The following is a 26825-nucleotide window of genomic DNA, read 5'->3' as shown; positions in this document are numbered from 1 at the left end:
CAAGGAAACATGAATAAAATCTGAAGTTTTTGTTAACAGTGGGAATACATATTACTTACCAATGGAAGCAAACTGAGAATCAAGACCCAAAGTTAAAAGCATGAAGAAAAATAATATGGACCAAAATGGACCTCCTGGGAGTTGGGCTAGAGCTTCTGGATAGGCAATGAATGCTAAATCAAATCCTATGAAAATATATGGTATTTTAAATTAGTTGCTAAAAAAATTCACATTTTGATCTTCATAATTTTATGTTTTATTTTTAATTTGCATTAGTACATTTTACAGTATATAATGATTAAATTCATCATGAGGAGTTGGTACATGTACATGACACATCTTAATTATTTTTTCATACCCTTCCCCTCCTCCCTCTTTCTCCTCCCTCTATATCTTAGTTCCCTTCCCTTTTGCAAAAGATCTATCTCTCTGTTTCCTATTACCTATCTTTTATTTTGGTCTTTAAATTTACTTATATTTTGGGTTTCTCCTATAGGAGTGATCATGCAATATTTAAACTCATGTTTTTATTTATTTATCTTAGTATTATTGTCTCAAGATTCATCCATTTTTCTACAAATAACTCAAGTTTATCCTTCTGAAAATTACAATAGCACAAAAATTTCGCCTTTCTGGCAGTTTAATCCATGATGTACAATCCTTACCGTCTCCCTTTTGCTTTTTAAAATATTTGACTTGGTTGTTGTATGATATAATAATGTGAACATATGACGTGAATTTAGCTGGTGAGGTAAATTTTATATAATTCTCACATAAGAAATTTAACTATTTTAATGGTCTGTTTAACCAATTGTGTTTTTTTTTAATTGATGAAGAACAACACTGTCTTGAACACTGGTAACCTAAATTAGGTCACTTGATTTTAGGCTAGAAGTTTTAAAAGAATTGGGCTATCTAAAAAGATATACATATCTAACTAACTTTTAGTCTTCAACCTCTTTTCATATGTTTACCTAGAATCACTAAGTAATGTCATTTTAGTAATTTATGGATGCCTGCAAAACTGTATGCAAAAAACTATAAATTTAATCTTGTTTTCTATTTGCTGTGACCATGAGAGATGTTTATTTTGTTCCATTTTTATATGCTCTTCAGTCTTATGTACTTTAAATTTCTCTAACTTTCCAGAGAACTAACCTAAGATTCATACAAATAAGATTCTAGACTAAGCTCTATCACTTTCTAAATATTTGGCCTTATGAAGGACAGGGGTACTATTTCTGAGCATCAGTCTACTATGAGGAGTTGGATATTAGAAAACCTCCTTCTAGTCTTGACATTCTGTTAGTATTCATAAGTATTTCCATCAAAGGGTACTTACTATAATAAAATTTCAGAAAGAAATTCCTACTTAAAGAATCTTAATATTCTAAGAATCTTTAGCCAGATAATTAAACATCCTTAATGTCCTTTTCCTTTCCTTTTTTTTTTCAATTTTTGTTTTTATTAGTACATGATTGTTGCACATAATGACTATATTCATTGTGGGAAATTGGTACATGTACATAACACTCCTTAATTCTTTTTTTGAACCCTTTCCCTTCCATCCTTAACCCCTCCCTCCAGTTCTTTGCCCCTTTCCCTTTTGCAAAATATCTATTTCTCTATTTTCCATTATCTATCTTTTATTTTGTTCTTTGTTTATATTTTGGGTTTCTCATATAAGAGAAATCACGTGATACTCAAAACTGTGCATCTGATTTATTTTACTTAGCATTATGGTCTTGAACAGCATCCATTCTTCTACAAATAATTCAAGTTTATCGCCTTTAAGACACAGTATTAAAGTTAGGAAGCTCATTAATCAGATTCCCTGAAAGCTAGACATAATCAAAGTTCCTGGAATCTTGTATGATTTTGATATGTTTAAAACTTCAGGTCCATATTTTGGGTTTCTATATAAGATTGCAAACATGTACTAACAAGAATAAATGAATAAATAAATATTAAAATTTAAATGAACAAAATTCACATCTAATGCTGGAATTATACATAAGAAAATTTGTATACTATATATACTATCTCTGTCATAATTCATCAGTGTGCCTACAATAATGCTAGAACTTGTACTTATGCATTAAGAGGCACGTATTAAAAACAACAAAATCCAGAAAAATATTGTGGCTTATTAATAAACTATTCCCCAATATACTCTTTTTCCCAAGAGCATCTAAGAATAATGATATTATTAAAACACATTATATAAGAGGAAATAATGAAAATGTAATATCTTAAATCATAAATTGCTATAAACTATATAAGAATTTCATAAATGAGCTAAATTGAATTAATCAAAGTTGACAAAATATAGAGCTATATACCTGATTTTACAACTTGAGAGACTTCCTTTCCAGATATATGAGCCATATGTCCCAATATAGAAAAAATAGCAAATCCGGCAAACACACTCGTAAGGCAGTTTGTTAAACAAACTACAATGGCATCAGAGAAGCAGTTGTTATTGAACTTATTGTAAGATGATAGAGCAACCAAGCCACCCCATGCCACAGAAAGGGAGTAAAATATTTGAGTGGCAGCATCTTTCCAAACCTGAAACAGAAAATTAAGATTTTAAAACAGCATACACTTAATTTTTCATGTTTATAAAATATGCCCATATCCATATAAATATACATAGATATTATAAAACAATGAAATGAATACCTAAGTGCCCACTACCAAGCTTAAGAGATAAACCAGTCTTTTAAAGCCTCCTTGTACCCTTTCTCATTATATCACCCTTCCAACCTCCAGTGGTATTTGCAGTTCCAATTTTGGTGCTTGTTGTTGTTGTTTCCTTATTCTTTTTTATATTTAGCTTGGCATGTCTTTGAATTTTTAGAAAAGTTATATCACTGCATGTAAACTTATACAACATGCTTTTTCATTCATTATTGTGAGATTTAGCATTATCAAGTTGAGCCCTGTAAAATTTTAATTTAATTCAAAAAAATGAAAAAATATAGGCAAATTTATGTAGGTAAATTGAACATGTGTACTTTTAATCATTTTTCCACTTTTATATTGTCCTACTATATGAACACTGCAGTTTATTCTTTCCCCTGATAGCAGGCATTAGGCCATTCAATATTTTGTTGAGAATCTGTGGACATTCTTGCGCACATCTCTTTATTACCTAGGTGAGGAAGTGTGAGTTCAAAGAGTGTAAGCATCCTTTCTTTTGCAAAATCTTTCCCTAGTGTTCTCCAAATTGGTTGTACCACTTTGTACTCCTAATAGATGGTTATGAGTCTTCTCATTCCTCTATATCCTTGTAAACACTTGGTCAAAATTTTAATTAGACCAAATCTAGTAGCTTTGAAATGAGATTTGATTGCACTCATTTTTCCATAGGATTTGTTTCTATGTTGAATTTCTATTCATGTATTTTGCAATTTTTTGAGTTATTTGCCTTTACTTCTAAGAATTTTTTTATATATTTAGGCTATCATCTTTTGTTTATACATCTCTTGATGTTGCCCCCAATTTGTGTTTTTCAATTCTTTGCATTATATTCTCTAGTGGACCAAAGATTTTGTTGTTGTATAATGTAGTTGAAGGTTTTTGATCTTTGTTACTTAGAAAAAATTTATCCCAAGGTTACAAAGACAATATTTTATATCTTCTTCCAAAAGCAAAAAAATATTGCTTATAGTGTTAAAATTTCAATTCATCTTAAATTGACATTTTTCATATTAATGCATGAATTACCAATTTTTGTTATTATATCAGTGATAATAATTAGATTATTCATCCTCTCTGCATGTTTGCCACATAACAATTACCATTTACTCTAGAATCTATTTCTGACACAGCTATTCTGTTCACTGATCTATATGTTCATACCTATGCTAACACCACATTATTTTAATTACTATAACATTATAATATTGTTTTGTATCTGGCAGAACAATTCTTCCTCCACTTTTCTGCACTGAGAATTTGACTGGAGTTTTGTTGACTCTTCCTATCAATGTGAATCAATGTGAGGGTAATAAAAAGACAATAAGTCTTATCAAGAATAGTAGAAGATATGCCCCCTTATTCTTCATATAATTCCATGCGTTATTATTCTCTTTCACAATTTACTGCTCTCAAGTTTATGTTACAAGTCAATAATTATTCTTACAAATCAATTTAGGTAAAATTCTTTGCATATACAATTTTCCCAAAAGAAAAATATCTATTCAAGTTTCATAGAAAAAGAATGATAGATATTTGGACAAAAGTGTCATTTTCATACTTCAGAAATTGGATTGGTAAGGGGAAGGCAGGCAATAAAACAGTAACTATGAGCTAGCTCTGGAGTAAAACATGTAAGGTTTAAATCCAGCATCTCTTGCATCCTTTCACTTCAATGTACTTAATATATTTCATTTTGCTTCATCATTTATAAGATGGAGATTGAAAATACCAATAAAGCATGCACCAATATCAATTTAATAGTAATAATGTCTAAAGACTGATGTGGAAAGAAATGAGAAATGAAATTAACAAGATGCTCAAAAGTGGCTATTATTATCACTATGGGAAATAATCATAAACTGATGATCCATTTCTCACAGAGAAGTTAAAAACAATGATGTGAATATTATTTTAACTGAACCAAAGTTGCTAAGGAGTAGACATATTACAGGTCTTCAAAATGCAGTTTGAATTTAGATTTCAGGAAGCCAATATGAAGAAAGATGGATGGATGAATGGATGGATGGACAGATACATGTAAAATAGATACATACATAGATAGATGCAGTTATATAGAATGCATAAATCCAGGTTATTTTGCTTACATATAACATAATTATGTTAGAAAAAAGTGCTCTTATTTCTTAGATTGCCTGTATTAAGAAATGAATACTATGGATAACTGGTCCCTGAGCCCCTTTTACTTGATGTATCATGTAGGCATATGAGACTCTGAGAGCTAGAGTTGTGTGTGGCAGTTTTGGATTACATACAAATGCTACTGCATAATATGATATGTATTTAGGTTGACAAAAAACGCTGACCAAAGTTCCAAACTATCAATCTTACACCTATACATAAGATTATTAGATTAAGGTTTAAGAAATTTTAATTTTAGTTGCGGTAGTTGTCTGTGTAATCTTGGCTAACTTTGAACCTTTCTGTGTTTCAATTTTATCACTGTAAAATGAAGGAGTTAGTAAAACAATCTTGGAAGACTATTCTAGATATAAATTTCCATGGTTCTTTAATTTCCTGAAGATCTCAATAGAGTTCTTATATTTAAAGAAATGGAAATATAGGTAATTATGATTTCATATCTAAAATATGGATCACAAGGAATAAAAAGATCTAAGAAAAATAATTCTAATTACCAGAAAACCCAAAAGAAAGAGTGCGGCTGTGTTGTGTTGGACCTTGGAGGGCTCAAAGGGTTAAATTTTACATTTCACCTAGATGAAATTTTAATTTTTAACTGCATGTATCTCTGATATTTTTAAAAATAGAGAAACTGAGGCATAAATCAACTTCATGTATATTTCTCAAGCTAATTTACAGGAAGTATAAAGCCCAAGTGTCTGAGGCTTTTAGTAGTCATTAAAGAGTATTGAAGGGTTTTGCTTTTTTTTTTTTTTGCTTTTGCTGAAATTCTTCTTCTTATTTGTACACTTTTTCAGTACATAATCATTATATTCCTTATACTGAGTTAGTACATGCACATAAAACATCTTAATTCTTTTTCAGCCCCTTTCACTTCCTATATCCCTTCATAGGTCTTTTGCATAAGGGAAGTAGAGGAAAGGATTTTTCAACTGTGCTTAAAGTAATTAATTAAGCTTAAAGAAAATGGTGGGCCTATTTCATAGAGAAAATGCTAAAACTATATTATATTTTAATAGAATAACAGTATTTAAAATAATTATGTTTGAGGTTATATTTATATGTTTACCAATTCCAAAGTGCATTAATTTTATCTTATTCAATAAACCTAACAAAAACTCAATTTCGAATTTATTTGTTACTTGCCACAAAAATTATATTTGAGTTGGAAAAAGATTAACAAATAAAGTTAATATGAGTTAGCCCCAAGATAAATTAAAAAGTGTATTACGATGGCCAGGAGGTACATCAGATTCATAAATCTCCAAGAGAATAATAACATGTCATGTTTCTAAATAATTTAGAGCTAACATTAATAATCATTGAGTAAAACTTGTTGAGCACAAAAAAAGAAACCAAAGACCAAAAATATGTATTTCAGTTTTCAAACAAATGTTTGTAACAGATCCCTATGACTAAAGCTGATAAATTTGACACTGAATACCAGAAAGATTCTACAACAAATAATTAAATAACTGACTGTAAGTATTTAGAAAAAAATACCAATGGCTGGAAATTATTATAAGTTCCATAGAGAAGAACATAACATACTAAAAATAATATCCATTTGGGTTAGAATTACTAGTATGGGAGAAAATATTAGCATAGTTTTATTGACTTTAACATATGATTACAAGTTTTGTACTTACTAGATGTCTCGTATGTGCCAAAAATTTTATTTATCTAACATAAATGTGAAAATATAATTAGGCTGTATCATAGGAGCATATTATCTAGAGTACCCTTATTGTTAGTTCACTCAGAAGTTAAAATTTTAAAAGATTTTATGTTCCCAGGATAAATAGGTATTATTTGGAAATAGACTAAATTTAAAAGTTATCCAGTTCATATCCATGCCATTTGTTTATGTTTATAGTATAAGTAACAGTTTGCTTTATGAAATATTTATCCATGTCAAATTTGTGTTTTGACTTTATAATCCATTAGGAAAATTTGATTTTATTTAGGGTATCTTGACTTTTGAAGATAATTTAAAAATACATTACATCATTAAACATTGAATAACAATTTTAAAGTTACTATGAGTTTATTCAATAAATAACATAGTCCTAAACAAAAATTTACAGATATTTATGCATTATTCTTTTTCCAAAATTATATAATCCAAATGCTGTTGATAAAAAAAAATCAGTTGTATGAATAAAATGACATTTGAAATTATCTTACCTCCATGAAGAAAGCATCAGTCTTATATAAATAATTAGACATCATGGTTGGCAGAAACTCTAATGAATTTAAGGACATTCTTTTTACAAGTTACTATATCATGATACACAGATAGAAACAAAGAGTTGCAGTATTTTATTTCAAGGTTTACCTCCTCAGATAATTTGAAGCCAAAATAAAGTCTTACCTCAGCTTCCTTAAGTTTTGTAAAATTTGATTGTGATCCAATATAGTAGGAGATACCTTTTGATGCCCCCTCCAGAGTCGCACCTCGTATTAAAAGAATGAGTAAGACTGCATAGGGAAAAATCGCTGTAAAATATACCACCTGCCAAGAAAAAAATAGTAAAAATTTGTGTTATTTTAAATCACAGTATATAATTACAGACAAGTAAAATTTTAGCCAGTTCAGATAGTCAAACCACTGGAGACTTCATAAGGTTATTAATAAGTCTGATGATACTAATACCACTGTTGGCATAACTATTTCTGTTGACACTGTCAAATGATCCATTTCCAAAATCACTTCGATGCATGAAGCAGTATTTCCTGGGATCACGTTGTAAATAAACATATCAGCAGTGATCACTTTGGATCTATGTGGAATGTTTTCTTAAATATAGCCTTATAAATGTTTGATTGAACCGATTATCTTTTTCTGTACATTACTGCATCAAAGTATGAATGAAAATTATTTTAAAACCAGCAATGCTTAGCATATATTAAGCCCCCAAAGAAGAGGAAAATATCTCCTAGTAGATATCCAAATCCCATTGAAGCTTTATTAAAGTGAATACTGAATACTCGTTATTTAAAGCTCCCATTAAGAGAGTTTGACAGTACACACTCTAGTGTGCCGCTTCCATCCTAGAAAATACGAGGTTCCAGATGAACAGATTGCCTTTGAGGTTAGTTTTTCATTAACATGGATGATTTTTGATTCGTGGCTGTCCTGTGTTTGATAATATCCCCAAGGAGATGATTTAAACAATTCACACAGAGATCAATTTTTAAAATTGCCTCTACAAGTGGCCTTTAGTGGACTCTTGTGATATTAGCATCAAAAAGAAGCCAAAGCTTTCAGAAACATGTTATGAAGTTTCCACTGGGTTTGCGATGTTCGCATTATTTTTGTGATACAACCGCATGTTTCATTACAATTTAACATTAATAGAATGTGCTAGGTGTTGTACTAGAAATACAAATATGAAACCCTCAGTATTTTTGTCCTCCACCTTTAGGTAAATTTATTTTCATAGTTAAAAACAAAGACACACACTCCTGCAATCCCAGCCCTTGGGGGACCGAGGCGTGAGCATTACTGAAAGTTAGAGGCCAGCCTGGGCTGCATGGTGAGTTTGCGTCCAACCTGAACTAAATAACCAGACCCTGTCTTAAAAAACATACAGAAAAAGATACGTAAACATTTACTCTTCTTGGTACTGTGAAATTTCTTACAGAGAAAATTTCATGTTTTCTAAAATTATCATTGTGTTCTCTGAAAGTTTAAAAACAAAACAATAAATAGATAAAATAGAATTTTTTTAGGAGAGTGGGTTCACCCCTCAGTGAACTCAGCAGGTTCTGACTCAATTTTGGAAGGCTGATTTTATAGAATTGCATAATACTTTTCTATACCTCTTCAGCAAAGGGAATCCTGGTTCTATTACTGTATATAACGTGGATCTAGACTTTCCAGTAGGGGGTCAGACAATTTTAAAATGCATTCCCAAGTCTTAGAATACTGAATCAACTAAAGGATCTGAGTTTTGAGTAGTGCATAACTCCAGTATTAATTTTTGTTTGTTCTGTTTCTAACAGCAGCAGTAATCCTATCTATTTACTTAAAACTAACATGCCTGCTTAGAAGGCTTTTAGCATCTTTGAATGTTCCCATTATAGATAAGCCATCATTTGATAAGGCTTATCATTGAACTATAATGAAATTAGAAGGCAGTTACATCACTACCTAATGTGTTTTTCCAATTACCTTGCCAGAAGACTTGATTCCTTTAATTAGAGATGCTCCGACGATGAGCCAAGCCAGAAGAAGGCAAAGTGCTAAATACCACACGATTTCTCCAGTCTCATCTATTCCACGTGACCGTTGAAGTGCCACTTTACTGAAACATATAAGCCCTTTATGAAGAGGGTCATGTGTCTAAAAATAATGAATTCTATAATATGTTTGATCCAAGGGGAAATTTTATGAATATTTTATCTTAACATGAATGTTCTGTGAGCCTTTCATTAATAGATGCTTGCTGTATAGGACAAAAAAAAAACTTCATTAAAAAGACAAGATCTGAACCTGAGGGGTAACCACAGCCAATGTAAATTTCCAAAACCTCTACTAATCCCCTAATATTTTAATCTCCTTTTAAAAAAATTAACCTTATATAAGATACTTTCATTTGCCTTGATACAATGTTTATCTCAAGATAAAATAATAAATAAAAGATTTAAAATTGTGTTAAATATTTATTCTATACTTGTATACATCAGCAAATTCAAATGGCTCCATTATTCACATCATTTTCAAAGTCTTTCTGTAAAACATGATTTTCATTAGTGGTGTGCATGGATCTAGAATCTTCTTACCTTGATGTTTAGGAATATTTCAATCTTCAAAAATTTTAAAATTCATATTGTAGACTATAGTATAGAGGTTCCTTATAAAATTTTAAAAAAAGGATCAACCATAATCTAGAAATCCCACTAGTGGGTAAATAGCCAAAGAAATAAGTACATCAAAGAGACATCTGCATGCCCATGTTCTCTGCAGCACTAGTCACAACAGCCAGGAAATGAAGTCAACAACAACTGAAGTGTCCATCAACTGATGAATGCATAAAGAAAATGTCACACAATTATAGTTTTTCACACCAGGGAAACTATTTGGTATTTACATGTGTGACTTATTTATTTCACTTGAGTATAATTGACAACGTGAAATGGGAAGAAAGGGCTAAAGATGTAGGGGAAGTGGAAAGGGTAGAGGAAAAGAAATAAGGGAAAAGAAGAAAATATGAGAAAATGAAAAAATGGCAATAAAGTATTTGTAAATAGGGAAGGGAGGAAGGGTAAAGGGAGGGCAGGGACAAGGGGAAAAAACGAGAACCAAGACCTGTCATGTAAAGGTACAAGATCCCAATGATGAATGTAACTGTACTGTATACCTAGATTGTACCAATACACTCAATGAGAAGAAAAAAAGAAAATGTCACACATAAAAGAATGTTTTTTGTCATATAAAGAACTAAATCTTATCATTTGTGAGAACATGGCTGGAACTGGAAAGTGTTATATGAAGTGAAATAAGCCAGACACATAACAAATGTACCATATGATCTCATTTATACATGGAATTAAAACTAGGTGATCTCATGTAAGTTTAAAGTAGAGCAATGGTTGCCAGAAGCTGAGGACAGTGGGGAAGGGAATGGGGAAAATTTGATCAGTAGACACTATGTTACAGTTATGCTGAACCAAGAAGTTCTGGTGTACTATTGCACAGTAGAGTGACTATGATAGTAACTAAGTGTTATATATTTCAAAAGCTACAAGAGAGGATGTTTGGAAATTTTTCACAATAAATAAATGACAAATGTTTAAGGACATAGGTATATTAAACATAGTAATATTTAACCTGATATAAACATTATAGAGTATATACTTTGATATGCACACATTTTATGTTAGCATGTATCAGTTAAAATATCTTAAAAGTTATACAGGGCATCAATATGTGGACTAAGAAGAGTTCATTGGTATTACACTCAGATATTAGGTAACAGTAGTGAGTAGGCATAACGAAGAGTGATTTAAAATTAGCAAAATGTAAATATAAACTTAAATACCTATTCTTACCATACTATGGCAATAGCATGCAAAACATATATTGAGGATTTGTTGCATTAACAATTCTGCCCCTCAGTCTTACCTACTGTCCCATTGTTTATCATTAAAATTTTCTTTCAAGACTGGGGATGTAGCCCAGAGGCATAGCGCCTGCCTGTTAAGCACAAGGTCCTGAGTTCAATCCCAGACACCAAAAAAAAAAAAAAAAAAAAAGTCCTCTATAGTTTAAAATTTTTCGTATAAACAAACTCCTAATACAAGAATTTCTAAATAAACCATTAAAGTCTTGTACCCATTGAACAACCATTTTGTAAAAGACACATAATTTTAAAAAATGACAACCAAGACCTGTCATGTAAAGGTACAAGATCCCAGTGATGAATGTAAAGGTACTGTATACCTAAAATGTACCAATAAACTCAATAAGAAAGAAATCCTAGTCTTCCAAATAATTACTGTTCACCTAGAACAGATAAATATTTGAATCAAATGAAGTATAGCTCTCTATGATTTCCATTTTTTTCTATTTGTATGAGTTAAGGAAAGGAATGGTCAATATATCATTGTCACTTATTTAAAAAACTTGTTAATCACATCTGTTTATGCTAAGAAGTGAATCATCTAGTGCACTTACTTCCAATACTGTTCACTGGGAAGTTGCCCTGGCTGATAAACTTCACTGCCATTGATGCATGTAAAGTTGTTGGCATTTATCCAGCTCATATTCACTTGGATGATGTCCCTTGCTCGTATACTCACATTACAGTGAGTGACTAAAAATGAGAGAAGAAATACAGAAACAGTCATGTATTTAGTTTTAAAGAAGTACTTTTCTGGGGAAAAGTTTTAATTGGTAAAATGTTTATTTAAGCTACTGTCTAAATTACTACTTTGTGAAGGTAGAGTAAAAATAATCCACAAATATAATAAACTACTTTCATTTAGCATCTTAAATATTCTCTACTACTAAAGCTGAGTGAGCATAATAATAACTTCCCTTTTAAACTGTAATGATATTTATGATAATAGCAGCTATATAGTAAAAATTGATTCAGTTGAAGCTTAGGGCTCTAAAGAACTTTTAGTAGGTGAGCTTATTCTATCTAATCTACGTGGACAAGTTGATGCATTAAAATTCCTCAAAAATATTAAATCTTTATAACTTTACCCTCTGTGTGAACCCGGTAATAGCCTGCAATACTGATGCTACATTATTCTGAAGATTAGCAACATATTGATATGAGCAACATTCAGTGTTTCCTAAAGCACACAATTCTGTGATTATGGATAGTACTTCTGTCTCTTTATCACTTTCTCTTTGTCTTATTTCTCTCCTGTCGAAAGTATAGATAGGCCTGAAAGACATTCTCCTCAGCATGGTTTAGCATTCCTGGCTGCCCTAGAAGATTCAAATTGTGTATGCTGTATTCTGCTTTAACTCATGACCTATGAACCATTTAACATTATACCACAGTAAGTTAGAAAATTATTTAATCCTTTAAGCTTATTCAGAAGATATAAAAGAAATGATATGGAGTTGATAATATTTTAAAAATTAAATCAATGAAAATTTACCTATAGGTGATCTGCTACAGTTCTTATCTGACCAAGAAGAAGAACAAGTTTTCCATGGTAGTTCACTTTGAAATGAAGCAAACAAGTAGTAAAGACTATAGCCAATTATGACATTATAATATATTGTCACAAAAATGGATATCAAGACCATTGTAATTCCCACACCTGGAAAAGAGAACAATTAAAATATACTGAAGTGAAATTTGTTTTACTAATTCATTAAACAATTCCATCTCAATTTCCCCAAAATCTATTTAGCTAAAAAAGAAAACAGTTTCAAATAACTGTTTTCTTCCATCTCAATTTCCACAAAATGTATTTAAATGAAAAAAAAAGTTTCAAATAACTGTTTTCTTCTTTTTTGAGGAGGGAAGTCAGGGGTACAGGGGAAGGGTACTCTTCAAGTAGCTTTCTTCTCATTTAAAGAACTATTTTGACAACTGGTTTCCTAAGACAATTCTTCAGTTAGTTAGAAAACATAATAAGGCCAAGAAAAAAAAAACTTCTTTAAGCAGTCAAATTCATATAAAGCCTATATCTATAATTCTTTCCTATTAAGTCTGAAAAGTCTTGATATAGTGGGCGCAGAGTGAGCAGTTTTTAAAGTCAAAACTTGTATTTATTGACTCAGTGAACAATGTGTTCATCTTCATCTCTAAACCTACATTTTGACAAGGAGAAAATGAAGCTTTTGAATTGATGTCTTAAAAAGACACAGCACAGTATTTCTACAAGTATAGATAAATAAAAATAATTCTGTAACAATCTGAATTTAAACCTCCAAAATTTAACTGAGTAATTTCAAAATAGAGTTTGGCACATTGAATATAACTCCTAAGCTTAAGACTTGCTTTTTAAGTAGCTTCTCCAATCTTTCAGTATGATATTCGATTCACCTCACTAGGAATTTATTTTTATGTCACACTGAAAGTTTTCCAAATAGTTTTCAGAGGGTAGCACATTGCTAAGTGTTATTTAATCTTGGAGAATGGCAGTTTAATATTTTATAACAGTAAAGGCATTTTTCAGCTTTAGCAGTATCCTAGTGTACTAGGAGCATACAAATATGGTGACCTGATTTTCAACTTTTCTGAATGAGGATTTTTATAAGATGCGTAAAAGTAGTAAGACAAAGAATGTATACAAAGTAATTAAAAAGCCAGTGTACCAGTAAATTTTTTTAAAAATCAGAGCCAATGAAGTAAATGCACAGCAAGTTATGTGTAAAAATAATTTTAAAAATACAATTGGGAAAATACAAACATCTCTAGTGTCCTTCCTAACTCTTTCCAAACCTTCAGTCAGGTTAAACAAATCAAATTAATCTGACTTTCAAATTCTATGGTGTCAAACTACACAGAGGAATAATAAGTCTGCCCCTTTGCCTTAAGATGAATGAAACTATATTATATAACTAAAATGTACCAATAAAGAAAAAGGAAAAAATATTGATAATATTGCATTTTTCATACACACCATGAATTTTTAACTATAAATACATTGTGTAATGGCTAAATCTACCTGATTAACATATTCATCACCTTATATAGCTATCATTTAATTGTTGGCAACACTTAATTATTGTTACTTTCAAGAGTACAATATGTTGTCATAACTTTGGTTACCATAATATCACTCTTGAATTTATAAACTTGCACATTATAAATATTTTGGAATTATTTCTCCTATCTCACTGTAACCGTATATCATTTGACCAGTACTCCTCCCTTCTATATAACTACCCCAACCTCTGGTAACAACCATTCTGTCTTCAGCTTCTGTGTAGTCAAATATTTCAGAACATTTTTCCTCCACGTAGTGAAGACAACCATATGCATACATCAAGCAATAATCATCATGATAATAACATTTTAATACCAACCTTGAAACAACGGCAAAATCTTCCAAACTGAAACTGGACCTAAACTAGCAAATTGTCCCAGTGAACACTCTAGAAAGAACAAAGGTAAACCAGCCAAAGCCAGCATAATTGCATAAGGTATCAAGAATGCACCTAGAAAAGGCAAAAAAAGAACAAAAGTATTATTAAATTTCAATGTCTTGACCTTACCTTGACAAACAGTGTAATATTTTAAAGATCTCCCGATACACTGAAGTCAGAATCTTTTAGGTTTGTTACTCAAATTTAATATTTTCTGTGAGATAATGGCTCACTCTTTAAACTCTGGGTTTCTCATGGATGAAATAAAGATAATAGCATTTCCTAATGTTGCAAATATTAAAAACAACAGCTTAAAAAAGTAAAACAGATCACAATCTGTGGAGTCAGAAAGGCCTAGTTTAAAATGCTGCTCTACTATTTACTAGTTATATGACTTAGGGCAATTTACCTAATCTATGAACCTTATGTTCCTCATAAAGAGGGAGAATAATACAATCTCATCAGTTTCTGGTAAGGGTTCAAACATTAGGCTTATGTGAAAACACTTGGAAACATGGCAGGCACATACCCCATGTTCAATGTTTGTTTCCTCCCCTTCGTTCTTTAAAAATAATGGTCACTTTTTAAGACCGAGAGTCCAAATGCTAAATGTTGCTCAGAGTAGAAGTTATTGCAATTAAATTCATTAATTTCCAAATAGTTACAAGACTATTCTATGTGAATGAGAACATAGTAGAGCAGTTTTGATAAAATAATCTGAATATTGTAGACATACTCATAGTTAACTTTCAATTTCAGAGGGACCAAGTCTCCTTCCCCTCCCTTTCACCAGCCTTGCTCCTTTAAATTAAACCTTTATCATTGTACATTGTGCACTTTTAGGCATAGCAGTGCTCAGTGAAACCTTTACCAGATTATAAATTGAAGCAGAGACAGAATTTTAAACATATTAATCAAATATTCTTGAAGTCTTAGCAAAGTTTAATAAAGGTAATGTGTTAATTAGTGGATAAAATATACCTTTTTGTAAGCACATTTTATTTATTCCTATTAAGGTTTTCCTCAAGTATTTTTCATATTATAGTACTGTAACATTTATCTAGGAATTCTGTTTTCCAACCCTTAAAATAGATTCAACACAAAATGAGACAAGTACTTATTACACACCCATATTTAAGTTGCTTGGCTGGAATAATAACCACAGAAATCATTAGACCATAGAAAATAAAATGTGTGTACAGGTGTTGTAACGTGTATACCATTCATTACTATGACTATAGGAGTGTAAGTACTACCAGTGATAAATATGAAGAAAAATAACACAAATATCTCTATCTATAACAACAAACAAAGGTTTATCAGCTCAGGGTTGGCCAGTATTTTGAAGATGATTATTTTATTCATTATTATGTATGAATTTTTATCCACCATATCATTTCATTATTACTAATAAACATAATTGACAAATGGTTAATATAAACAGTGGACCCTGATGACATTAGACCTGAATGTAGTCATAAACTACTAAAAATACTTTACAAATACTAATGTTTCCAGATTTTAGCAACAGTTTTCCAAGCATGACCATACTGCTAAACTCAATCTATTAACATTTGACATATTTGAATTTCATGTTCCTCTCATACTCTTGAAGGATGACAAAACAATTGAGAGAATCTAGATTACCTATTACACAATGATGTGATCTCTAAAACTTTAGAGCCAATGTAACATATTAACTTTCAGAGGAAATGGCAAAAATGATAATAGCACATGACAAACAATACTATTTGTTTGGGATGTATTTTTAAATTATGTATTAAAAGTAGTTGAAAATATTTCATAGAAATTTATGAGAAATACTGGGTGTTATATGCAAGGCATGGGGAATTTCTTATTCTAAACATGAGAGAGAACATGTGATTTGAAAGAAGTCTGAGTATTTCTGTTCAACACACTGAACCTTTGAGCATAGACATCACAAATGATTGTGATTTCTGTCTCAATTTTTATCTAAACCCATTACTGAATGAGTTACATCCTACATAAGGGAATTTATGCTATCACTATTTAAGGTGTTCAGTAAACAGAGCTTTTATTAAGTCTCTGAAGGTCAGTGCAACTGTTTTATGTACCCAATTAACAGAAAATACAAAACTGAACTCTCACCACAAATAAGCTTATTGTACTAAGAAAATATAATTATTCTAGCATAGTTTTACTGCTGTTTTATTATGAAATACAAGGTTATGGCACCTTTGCACTTCTAATAGAACCTGTAAATACAAGTAAATAAAATGTGCAAGTGAAAAGTTGTTGCAGCATTACTAGTGGATTGTGCAATTCATTTTATTTCCCTAAGTATGTGACCTCAGTTATTTTTTGTTCTTGTTTTTATAGAGCTCACCCTAGTGACTACAATCTGTAAACAGTATTATTTTGCAAGACATTAAAAAACCTAGCCTTGAACTAAACTCTATTGTGTTTTAAGAGGATCTTTTATATGGTCAATCCACTTAGGGATACATACCATTTAAAATACTAAACTTTTAATTATCTCTTTCCACATTTAAAGTTACCAAAATGTAATGCCTATTCTACTAAATCAAACAATTTATTTGAATTTCTTAAAAGAACTAGATTTCCCTGTTTTTCACTTCAATTTGTCTATAAATTAAAGTTAAGTCTTAATAGATTATCACAGGAATATGCATAATTTTTTAAAGTCCTAGTTGAAATTTACATGGAATGTCAAATCAGAAGCCCAGAAGTACAAAGTATAAAGCTTTTATGAAGTTTATGTCTGTGAATTTTTGAAGCCATATTCCTATGGAGACAGTAGTTTACAGTCTAATAACAAGTGTAGTATGCTTGCTTCTCCTCTTCACACTGTGTACTTTTCTTTAGCTCTCAAACGTCCTCAGAGACCATTTGTTATCCCTGTTACTACTGGAGAAAAAAGAAAAATGCCAAGAGGTTACCTCCACCATTGTTGTAGGTCAGATATGGGAATCTCCACACATTGCCCAGTCCCACTGCATATCCCACCATAGATAGAAGATAATCTGATTTTTTTGACCAGTTACCACGGTCCTGATTCTCATCATTTTCACCAACGTGGAAATTCTCAGATGAAGCTGTCACTTTCTGAGGAAAGAAAAATATCAACAACTTATCTTTCTACTCTATCACAAACCCCAAAGAACCTAATGTCACAGAAAGAAAGGAGAAAGAACAAGCCTTAAACATTGTATCTAAGAGGAAAGAACCTGAAGTTAGAATAGTTTCTACTTATAGACATACTTACATAACACTTTGTTGAGATAAAAAAAATTCTGTTGGTAAATATTTTTACTGTCTCTTCCTCTGAGACCAAATTTTAATGAAAAGGTTAAATGTTGCACCCACAGAAAGGACAAGCAAAAGTGGGCAAATATATCAGTTTTCAAATACAAAATTTTAAGGAAAAATCAACATGCTTGAGATTATAACATCTTTGAGAAGAAGGATAAAATGCAGCTTCAACCAGAATAAAAAAATTCCTAGAGTCCTTTTCTTGCGTGCTGACACTTTTGGATGTTTGGAGTTAAAGGAAGTGAAACTGTCCTCTCTGTCTTGGAGCACAAAATAAATGCTTTTCTAAAGGCCATAGAATCACAGACAGACACAAATTTTCCTGTCCCATCAGATGAAGGAGCGCTTGTTCCAGTTCTGGAGGTGGGAGAAGAGGGGTTTTCTCCCAATCTGTCTGCTGTTCTGGGAGATGGAAGTTTCCTCAGGTGAGGTAAGGGCAGTGCACTTTTGTGTTTCTCTGCAGCATATGGGCACAGTCTAGAGAAGTACAGAGAACAAGATTTTGTGGGCACACACAAGGCAAGGCTGAGGTGGTCCTAAGTCACCTTGCTCCAAAAGTAAGAGCTATTCTCTTTTTCCTTTACTCTATGGGATCATTTTAGGCACACTTGAAAATAGTTAAAAGCAGAAATTTGGAGAACAGGGAGCAGCCACAGGAAATTAAAAAAAGACACCAACCCTCCCTCTTAAGGGTTCTCTTGGGCCCTCCACACCTTCACCAGCTCTCAGGCCCCTACCTCCTTCCCCTTGCACTTGAAGAAGCTTGGGCACTTCAATTTGTCCATGGTTCACTGATTCTCTCGGCTTGCTGCACCTTGCCTTTTCTCACAGTCTGGCTGAGCTTGATGGGTGGCAGGTGCACACTCCCCCGTTGTTACCGGCCAGAGTGAGCCACCTTGCCCAGGGGTGGGACCATTTATGGAGGAAAGCTCTCCCTTCCCCCTCCTGGGAGCCCAGTCGTGTCAATTACCGGAAGGGACGAAAATGAGGCTCTGGTTTTTCCCCAGGTAATCCTGCATGTAGCAATTCCCTGCCCTGGCCCCAGGAAAGGGCTGGGCTGTGAAGGAGTGGAGTAGCCAGAGCCCAGATGACTGACAGCCTTTGACTCAGAGCTCTTAAGGTGCCTTAGCAATCTTGTCTCCTTTCCTGGATTTCCCACTTCCTTCTCACCTTGCCTCTCGGTCTAGTCTCTGTCCTGAGGCCAAGTGCTGATCTCCCCTGGTGTTGGAGGAGCACTAAGCTAAGGGGTCCATTCTGCTCACCAAGATTCTTCTGAACACACCATACCACCCTGGGCCCATTCCTAAACTTTTACCCCTCATTAGAAAGCTTTTCATCTCCCAGAGAAAATGCTGCTCCCAAAGGGTAAGCCCCTGAATTAGGCACTTTGCAAAGCAGACAGCTGAGATAATATTACTCAGCTGGCTCTGCCTGAAAAGAGCGACTTTAAATCTATGTCTCAGGCTTCTTTCTCAGCCTTCAGGACAGTGTTGCCTTTTACAAGGATTGCTTTGTGTAGTATTTCAAAGAAGCCAAATACAAACAAATTATTGAGCAGGTTTATAGGAAACTTTAACCCTAACAAAGGGTTACTCTGCAAGAATAGTGAGACCTAGAAAGTAAACTAAAGGAACATCTCAGCTAGACCAGGGAGGAAATACTCATTATAATGCTGTTTTCTTATTTAGCACATTTTCATGAAAAACACAAAGCATTGAAGATCAATCTATGCAGTAAGACATGGTAGCAATTCTATGAAAAATAGTATAAATCCATGTACACAGAAGAATCAGCAGGGATACAAACTCTTATGTATAGTTCCTTTGTTCCCTACTGGATGAAGAACTTTCCATTTGCAATAAAATAATGCCTTCAGGAATCTAGGCAGGTAGAAGAAAGTTCATGAAGGAATTACAGGAAAATGTAAGAAGAAAGTATCAATAAGTTTCATCTAACTATGTCTTAAATGTCAACACAGGTTGATTTGTAGGAAGAAAGGGGTAAAGGAAAGGAGGGAGGGAGGGAGAGAGAGACAGAGAGAGGGGGGGAGGGAGAGAGAGAGAGAGAACCTATTAGCAGATGAAGAAATTAATAGCCTGCCGTGGACATAGAAGAGAGGGTAGAGTGAAGGGTTTATAAACCTATTTATACAAGGATGAACTAAGAAACCCAATAACATCTATCAAACTATCGAAGTCACATGGAAATGACAGGAATCCACCATGGGCCACTTCAAACAGTTGATAGTAGGGAGTAGAAAACTGAGGGAATAGAAAAAGAGTAGGAATCCTAGGGATAGAGATTGTGAGGATGGTGAACTAATTTGTGGTAGGTAGAAGGGAAAACCAGAAATTTTCCCTGCCTGTTGCACAGTAGAGAAACTTTACCTTTGAGATTGGGGCACCTGAGGATAAAATTGAAGATAAAAGGCATTTTAAAGAACATACTTTTTCTGTTTGATGGGTGTTATTCCCATTGCCACAGATTTCATAGCATGGCTGCTGCCTATCATTTTATTATCATCTTTTGCTGTTCTTCATCTCAAACTCTTAATCTTCTCTTTCCTGCCCTGTAAATGCTGTTTCTCACCTCTGTGCCTTTGCCCATGCTATTTCTTCTTCTGGAATTTCCCACCCTCCCCTTAATTTGGCTAAGACTCATCATCTGAGAGTCTACTTAAGTGACACCTCCCTAGGTGTTTGCCCAACAGCTCCTCCTGTGTTACCACGACTAGGTTTCTATGCTTCTCTTCTGTATTCTTATGTGATCTCTATTCTTTTTACATTGAGAAAAATAATTTTCCCATAGTCCTCTAGGGTGTGAGTTCTTTAAAGACAGACAACTATTTTTAAAGATTTTTTTAAATAATAAAAGTTGTATATATTAGCAGGGTACCATATCATGTTTGTAACACACACACACACACACACACACACACGTTAAAATTGTTAGCTATAGTCACCATAATGTGCACTAGTGCTCCAGAATTGCTTGCTCTTATCTAATTGTAAATAAGTACAAATTCATCAATCCATCCTCTCCACAGTCCCCAGTAATCGCCATTCTACTCTTGATTTCTATGCCATCGATTATTTTAGAGTATATATGTGAGATAATGCACTACTTGCCTGACTTATTTCACTTAACATATCAATCTCCAGTTCCATCACATTGTCACAAATAACAGCATTTTATTATTTTTCTGACTGAGTAATATTCCATGATGGACAAGTATTGTATTTTCTTTATCTGTTCATTAGTTGGTGGACACTTAAGTTTCTTCCACGTCTTGGCTATTGTGAATAGTGCAGTAATAAAGACAGGAGTGCAAATGTCTCTTTTGCATACTAGTTTCATTTCCTTCAGATATATTCCTAGTAGTGGGATAGTTGGATCATACAGTAGTTCTATTTCTTTTTTATTGAGGAACACAGGGAGATTGACTTCTGATATTCCAAGAATATAGCTCAGAACCTTATACAGAGTAGGGACTCAGTAATATATAGGAGAACATTTGAATCACACCATTTAATGACTTTGCTGTAAAAAAAAAAAAGGTCAAGAGGTCTAGAATTCACCTCTGTGAGACCACGTAATACCAGAAGAATGTTTACTTCTATGTGGCACCTGACTTTTTAATTAATGAGAAAATTAGGTGGGTGATTTTTTTTATTTGGAAACTGAAAATTTATAGAAGTTGAATAGGCAAAAGAAAGAACTACATAAACTCAGTCATAGGAATATGAATAAGTTGGTATAGGAGGTCATGAGAAGACTGCTAATTTTTTGAGAAACAAGAAATTAAGATTGGAGGGAGAAAGTGTGGCCATTTCTTGGTCTTACAATACTGGCCTGAGCCAGTCAATAATAAAGTAATGGTTAACTTGGGAATATCACATGACTAGTTCTACTTTAATTGTGCAAAATCACCTTAAAATTATAGTTATTAACCCCATTCACTGAGTTGTACAATGCTGGACTTTTAACTATAGGCCACCTCCTTCTTGACAAACACTGAACCATAAATCTGATTAGTATTCTTTTAAAAACAAAGTCATTTTCAAGAATAATAGAGATTTATTTAGGAATAAGTCATCAGTAGCTAAAGATTAGCTTATAAAGCTGGGCATGGTGGTGCACACCTGTAATCTCAGCACTTGGGAGGCTCAGGCAGGAGAATCACCACAAGTTTGAGGCCAGCCTAGGCCACATAGTGAGTTCACTGTCACCCTGAACTACACAGGGAGACCCTGTTTTAAAACACAATCAACATATAACTATGATTTTATTGAGCAAACAAAGTTAAAAATTGGTCCAATAGTTACATCCCACAGTTTTTCTACATTTACATAATATAACCATAGCGATATCTTCAGTCTTATTTTTACTAACTAGAGGATACATTGTCTCCAGCTTTTCTTCCAAGTATTTGAATGTGAAGAATTTGTCAGATGAGAAGAAGAACACTCTCACGAAACCCAATGCCTTACTGAGTAATCACATTGTTTGCTACCACCTTTTACAAGAACTCCTTTAAATTTACCAGCTAAAAGTTTGAATGAGTTCCACTAGTCTACATTAAAAATAAACAGATACTGTAATACATTTTTAAATCCTGATAATACTAAATGTGTATTCATGAATTATGCCTTTAAAGTTTCAGTATCAGACTTTAACTACTTTGTTAAATTGTTAGACTCTGCTCAGTCGTAACATTAATGAATTATTTCTGAAAAGTTTCTTTTATTTCTAGAAAGAGGTCAGGGGGTTAGGAGCATACTTCCCTGGCAGAATGCTTTCCTCAAATGTGCAAGGCCTGGGGTCTGATCCCTAGTATAGGGGAAAAAAACTAATCACATAAATATGTTTGTTCCTGACAAATAATTCATACCTGTGCCTCTAAGCAAGGAAAGTAAATTGTTAAATTTCATAATTGTGTTTACATTGGCTAGAACATACCATGCTTTTTTTTTTCAGTACTAACTTTACATTGGAATGTGAAATGCATACCAAAAGTGCACAAATCATAGGCATACAGTTTAATGAATTTTCACAAATATAATCCTCTTGAGGAACTGACAAGTTCAAAAAACATTAGAACCCTAGAAGACCCTTCATTGCCTCCCAAGTTTAACCTATATTTGAAGTTTTAAAACAATATTCTTGAATTTTAATAAATAGAATATTATGATGCAAATACTGTTGTATCTGACATTTGACAGCATTGTTTTGGAGATTCATTTATTATCATATAATATAGTATTACAATGAATGAATGCATGAGTTTACCACTACCAATATCCATTTTTACTGATGGACATTTAAATTATATCCAGTTTGGAAATATTTTTAATAGCTTCACTATGAATTTTCTTGTATCATGTTTTCTCTAAGTATTTCTGTTAGGTATAGACCTACAATAGAATTTCTGGATCACAGAATTTAAATTCAGCTTCAGTGAACACTACCAAACACTCATCCAAATTATGTTCCCACCAGCACTATCATGTGCTTTCTTAAACGCCTCAAGAATCGTCTGCATAAGGAAAAGGAGGAAGTTGAAGGAAATGTAGGAGGCTTGATGGGAAAAGAGAAGAAACATATGCACTGAGCTAGGTATTGTGTTAAGTACTCTGTATTTATCATAGAACTCCTTAGAGGTAGCAACTATTATAATTCTCATTTTTTTCATTGTGTTTATTGGTACTTTTTAGGTATGCAGTACAGTTACATTCATCTTTGCGATCTTGTACCTTTACATGACAGGTCTGCAATTCTCATTTTACTAATGAAGTAACAGAAGCTTAGAGTTGTTAAATGACTTGCTCAAACTCAAACTCGTCAGTGGTCTGCAATTCAAACTCAGGCTATCTGACTCTAAAACTTAGGCTAAACAATTTGACTGTAAGCAACTAAAGATGAAAAATTAGAAAATATTTTGTGGCATTCCGGATGTATAGGAGTGATATCTCATAAACACTGATAATAACATTAAATAATTAGGCATCATTTTACCTTCCATTCCCAGTAGAACACTACAAATGGATGAAATTCTGTTTAAACACCTGGCTTAGTTACTTTCTCCTCATTGAGACACAATACCTGACACCTACAACTGTAAAGAGTAAAAGTTTACTTTGGCTCACAGTTTGAAGAGGTTCCAGTCCATAGTGCACTGACTCCATGACAGAAGGGCATGCCAGAGGAGAAACAGCTCACAACAAGGCAGAGGAAAACAGAGAACTGGATCAAGGGAAGAAGGAAGGAGATACACGCTTCCAGGCCACACCCCCAGTAACCCACCTCCTCCCACCAGGCTTCAATGCCACATTTAGCTATAAACTCATCCACTAATGAGTATCATGCCCCATGATCCAATCACTTCCCTAAAGTCTCACCTCTGAGTGTATGAGTCTTTAAGAGGATATCTAGATATACAACATAAAAACACCTCTTCCCTGAGACTTAATACTCTTATATGATACCTGTGAATAAGTTACAGCTAAGACAACATGTGTACCTCTATCCCAGCCACATCTCATGTTGTTTGTTTACAAGGGTAACATGCAGAGGCTGAGATTCAGCTCATCTGTATGTGCACAGTCAGTGCTGGATACTCAGGTTGAAGGCTGGATTTTAATGGCTACAGCTTCAGTGCAAAGATAGAACACATGGTCTGCTAAGGTGTAATAAACACATAGAGTTTGGAGCCTAGGGAACACTTAGATGCTTCACTATCACATGCAATACACCTTATTTTCTAAATCTCTTTATTGAAGCCAAATCCTTCCTATGACATAACTGTACCAACTAGAAAATAACTCTGATTTGGCATTTTAGCTATTTTTAGTGAAGAAGTAAAAAAATATCTCTTCCAGTTCAGAGAAGTTCTTTCTTCAGTATAGAAATATTCATTCTTTTTATAACATTGAAAATTTGAATATATATAGCCACTAGCTTTACTCTTTAAATTATTAGTAATAATGAATACATATTTCAATTTGATTTAGTTATCTATTGTAATGACACATTGAAGGAGGAAACTACTTAGTCTTCACCCTGGATACACTGATATTTCTTCTTTTAAATGCAGTGCTGTAAGGTATGCCTGTCACTGTTTACATATACAACAATGAACTTTGACAGACCATGTGACATAGCTTTTAAATATCAGGATTTTCAGAGAAATGAGTGCTTCACACCTAAGAAAATTATTCACTCCATATGATACATAGAATAATTATTCTTGTTAACTTTTTAAATAAAATTAAAAATAAAAAATTTCACTCTGGAACCTAATTGCAATCCACCTACAGTCCTATAAAGTTATAAAATCAGATAATAGCTATATTGATTCTGTCTTAATGTACAGACATTTTCAAAATCTTTTTTTAATTAAGGTTAAATTATATCACTACATATTCTTAAAAAGTGGAAAAGGTGCTACAAACAAAACCAACCATGTGTGCAATATTTATTTTTCCTTGCTTGGCTGAAGTTCTTTAATGTTAAAGTGACAGGCAGTAGAATGTCCAATATGTGAATATTATTTTGCAATTCCTTTCTAGTTTGCCAGGCACAATGACCCTAAAAGTGACATCTGGAGGTTTACCTGAGGATCTTTCATCCATGCACTTTCTTTTATTACTGAATATCGTGACAATTGATTTGTTTGTATTTTACTGCCATCAAGCAACATTGTTCCAAACAATAATAATGATAACCATTACCAAAATATCAGCTCTACTTTCTTGAGTGGCTACTGTATGTTATGCCCTCTATATTGGTTATTTGTAATTATCATAACAACTCTACCAAATGAATACTAATATTATCCCCAATTTTTGGTAAACAAACAAGCACAGAGGATGGAAATAACTTGCACCAAGTCGTAGGTCTAGAAAATGTAGGAGCTGGTATTCAAATCCAGTGGTATTCATATCCAGTGCTATTAACAAAATCTGAGGTTTCTTCAGTTATAATACTATGTGGAGGCTCTTTCCTATCTCAGCCTTTCTTGTTTATTCTATTCTTTGTCTCTTCTCAGTATTTCTCCCTCTTATTATTTACTTCTACTTCTCCCTCCTTTATCCCAGTCTTGTGTCACCCAGTCCTTCTAAACTGTTTTCCCTTTCTTAGTAGGCTCACCTGGCCTCCCCTTTCAGTCGGTATCTTCTTAAAAAGCCAAGGGTAATTAGTACTCACCACTAGCCTGAACCGGTAATACCTTAAAGCCAGTGAGATATCTCAGTGCTGCACTACAAGGATCCTTCTCAGGAGACTGCTCAATGCAGGAAGGGCAATTCTGTATATAAGCCAACTGGACACATTTCATAGGCTTTCCTACATACTATCAAAGATTAGTTTATGAAACCAGCACCAGGACCTCTGCCAATAACTGTGGAAGGGAAGAATTACAAATAAAGTGAACTTCTGTTCTTTAACCAGTAGTCATGCAATTATTAACATTAGTAGGATGGAGCAGCTACCGGTGCTCAGAATTTCAGGCTACCCATGAGTCTGTGTTATTTGGAATACTATTGTTTTCAGGCTTAGTAGTGGTGATACACCCGTTCTAGTTCTATGATTACACAACCCCTTCTAATGCCTCAATTTGAGTTACAGACTGACTCATTTGTTTAGATATTTTGTGTCTAGAAATGAAAGAATCCATGTGGTTAATACTCACTGGGAAACATTTTTAAATGAATAAAAATTAAAACACAGCTTCTTGCATAATACTTTTCTGTTAAGTACTATTACCAACTTCAGTTTCACATTCCAATAAAGTACACAGATTGAAGTAAGTGCAGTGTGTATTAGTTCTATTTTCTAACTAGTTAAGAGTAAAGGCTCATTACAGTTACATAACTTCTTGATGGAAAGAAAGCTATGAATCCAGACAATAATTTATTGTGGCACAGGTATCAAATCCTATTAAATCTGTCTTACGTATTCTTTAGGGAATTTTAAAAACACCTATATTGATATTCAGTTCATTGAACAGTAAAAGGTACAAACATGTAGCTTTTTTTTCTGATTACTGCCTTACTAGATTGTGTTAAAATTCCTTTCCCCA

General features: G+C 33.1%; 1 protein-coding gene across 1 annotated transcript in view; it reads right to left on the bottom strand.

Annotated features, from left to right (window-relative positions):
* The window catches only part of Slc6a14 (solute carrier family 6 member 14), a 31128-nt gene extending 12571 nt beyond the window's left edge, over positions 1–18557 (bottom strand). The window contains exons 1-9 of the mRNA XM_010615994.1: positions 18484–18557; positions 17374–17539; positions 14372–14503; positions 12490–12654; positions 11549–11687; positions 9044–9176; positions 7241–7381; positions 2343–2571; positions 60–185 (exon numbers count right to left, since the gene is read on the bottom strand). Of these exons, the coding sequence (XP_010614296.1) occupies positions 60–185; positions 2343–2571; positions 7241–7381; positions 9044–9176; positions 11549–11687; positions 12490–12654; positions 14372–14503; positions 17374–17539; positions 18484–18531 (1279 nt within the window). The 5' untranslated portion in view covers positions 18532–18557. The remainder of the gene's footprint in view (positions 1–59; positions 186–2342; positions 2572–7240; positions 7382–9043; positions 9177–11548; positions 11688–12489; positions 12655–14371; positions 14504–17373; positions 17540–18483) is intronic.
* Between the last annotated feature and the right edge of the window lie 8268 nt (positions 18558–26825).

This window comes from Fukomys damarensis, unplaced genomic scaffold (genome assembly GCF_012274545.1).
Source record: "Fukomys damarensis isolate Sample0158 unplaced genomic scaffold, DMR_v1.0_HiC HiC_scaffold_39, whole genome shotgun sequence".
NCBI classification, from domain to species: domain Eukaryota; kingdom Metazoa; phylum Chordata; class Mammalia; order Rodentia; family Bathyergidae; genus Fukomys; species Fukomys damarensis.
The sequence above is the reverse complement of the archived record's forward strand: the minus strand, read 5'-3'. Positions and strand labels throughout refer to the sequence as shown.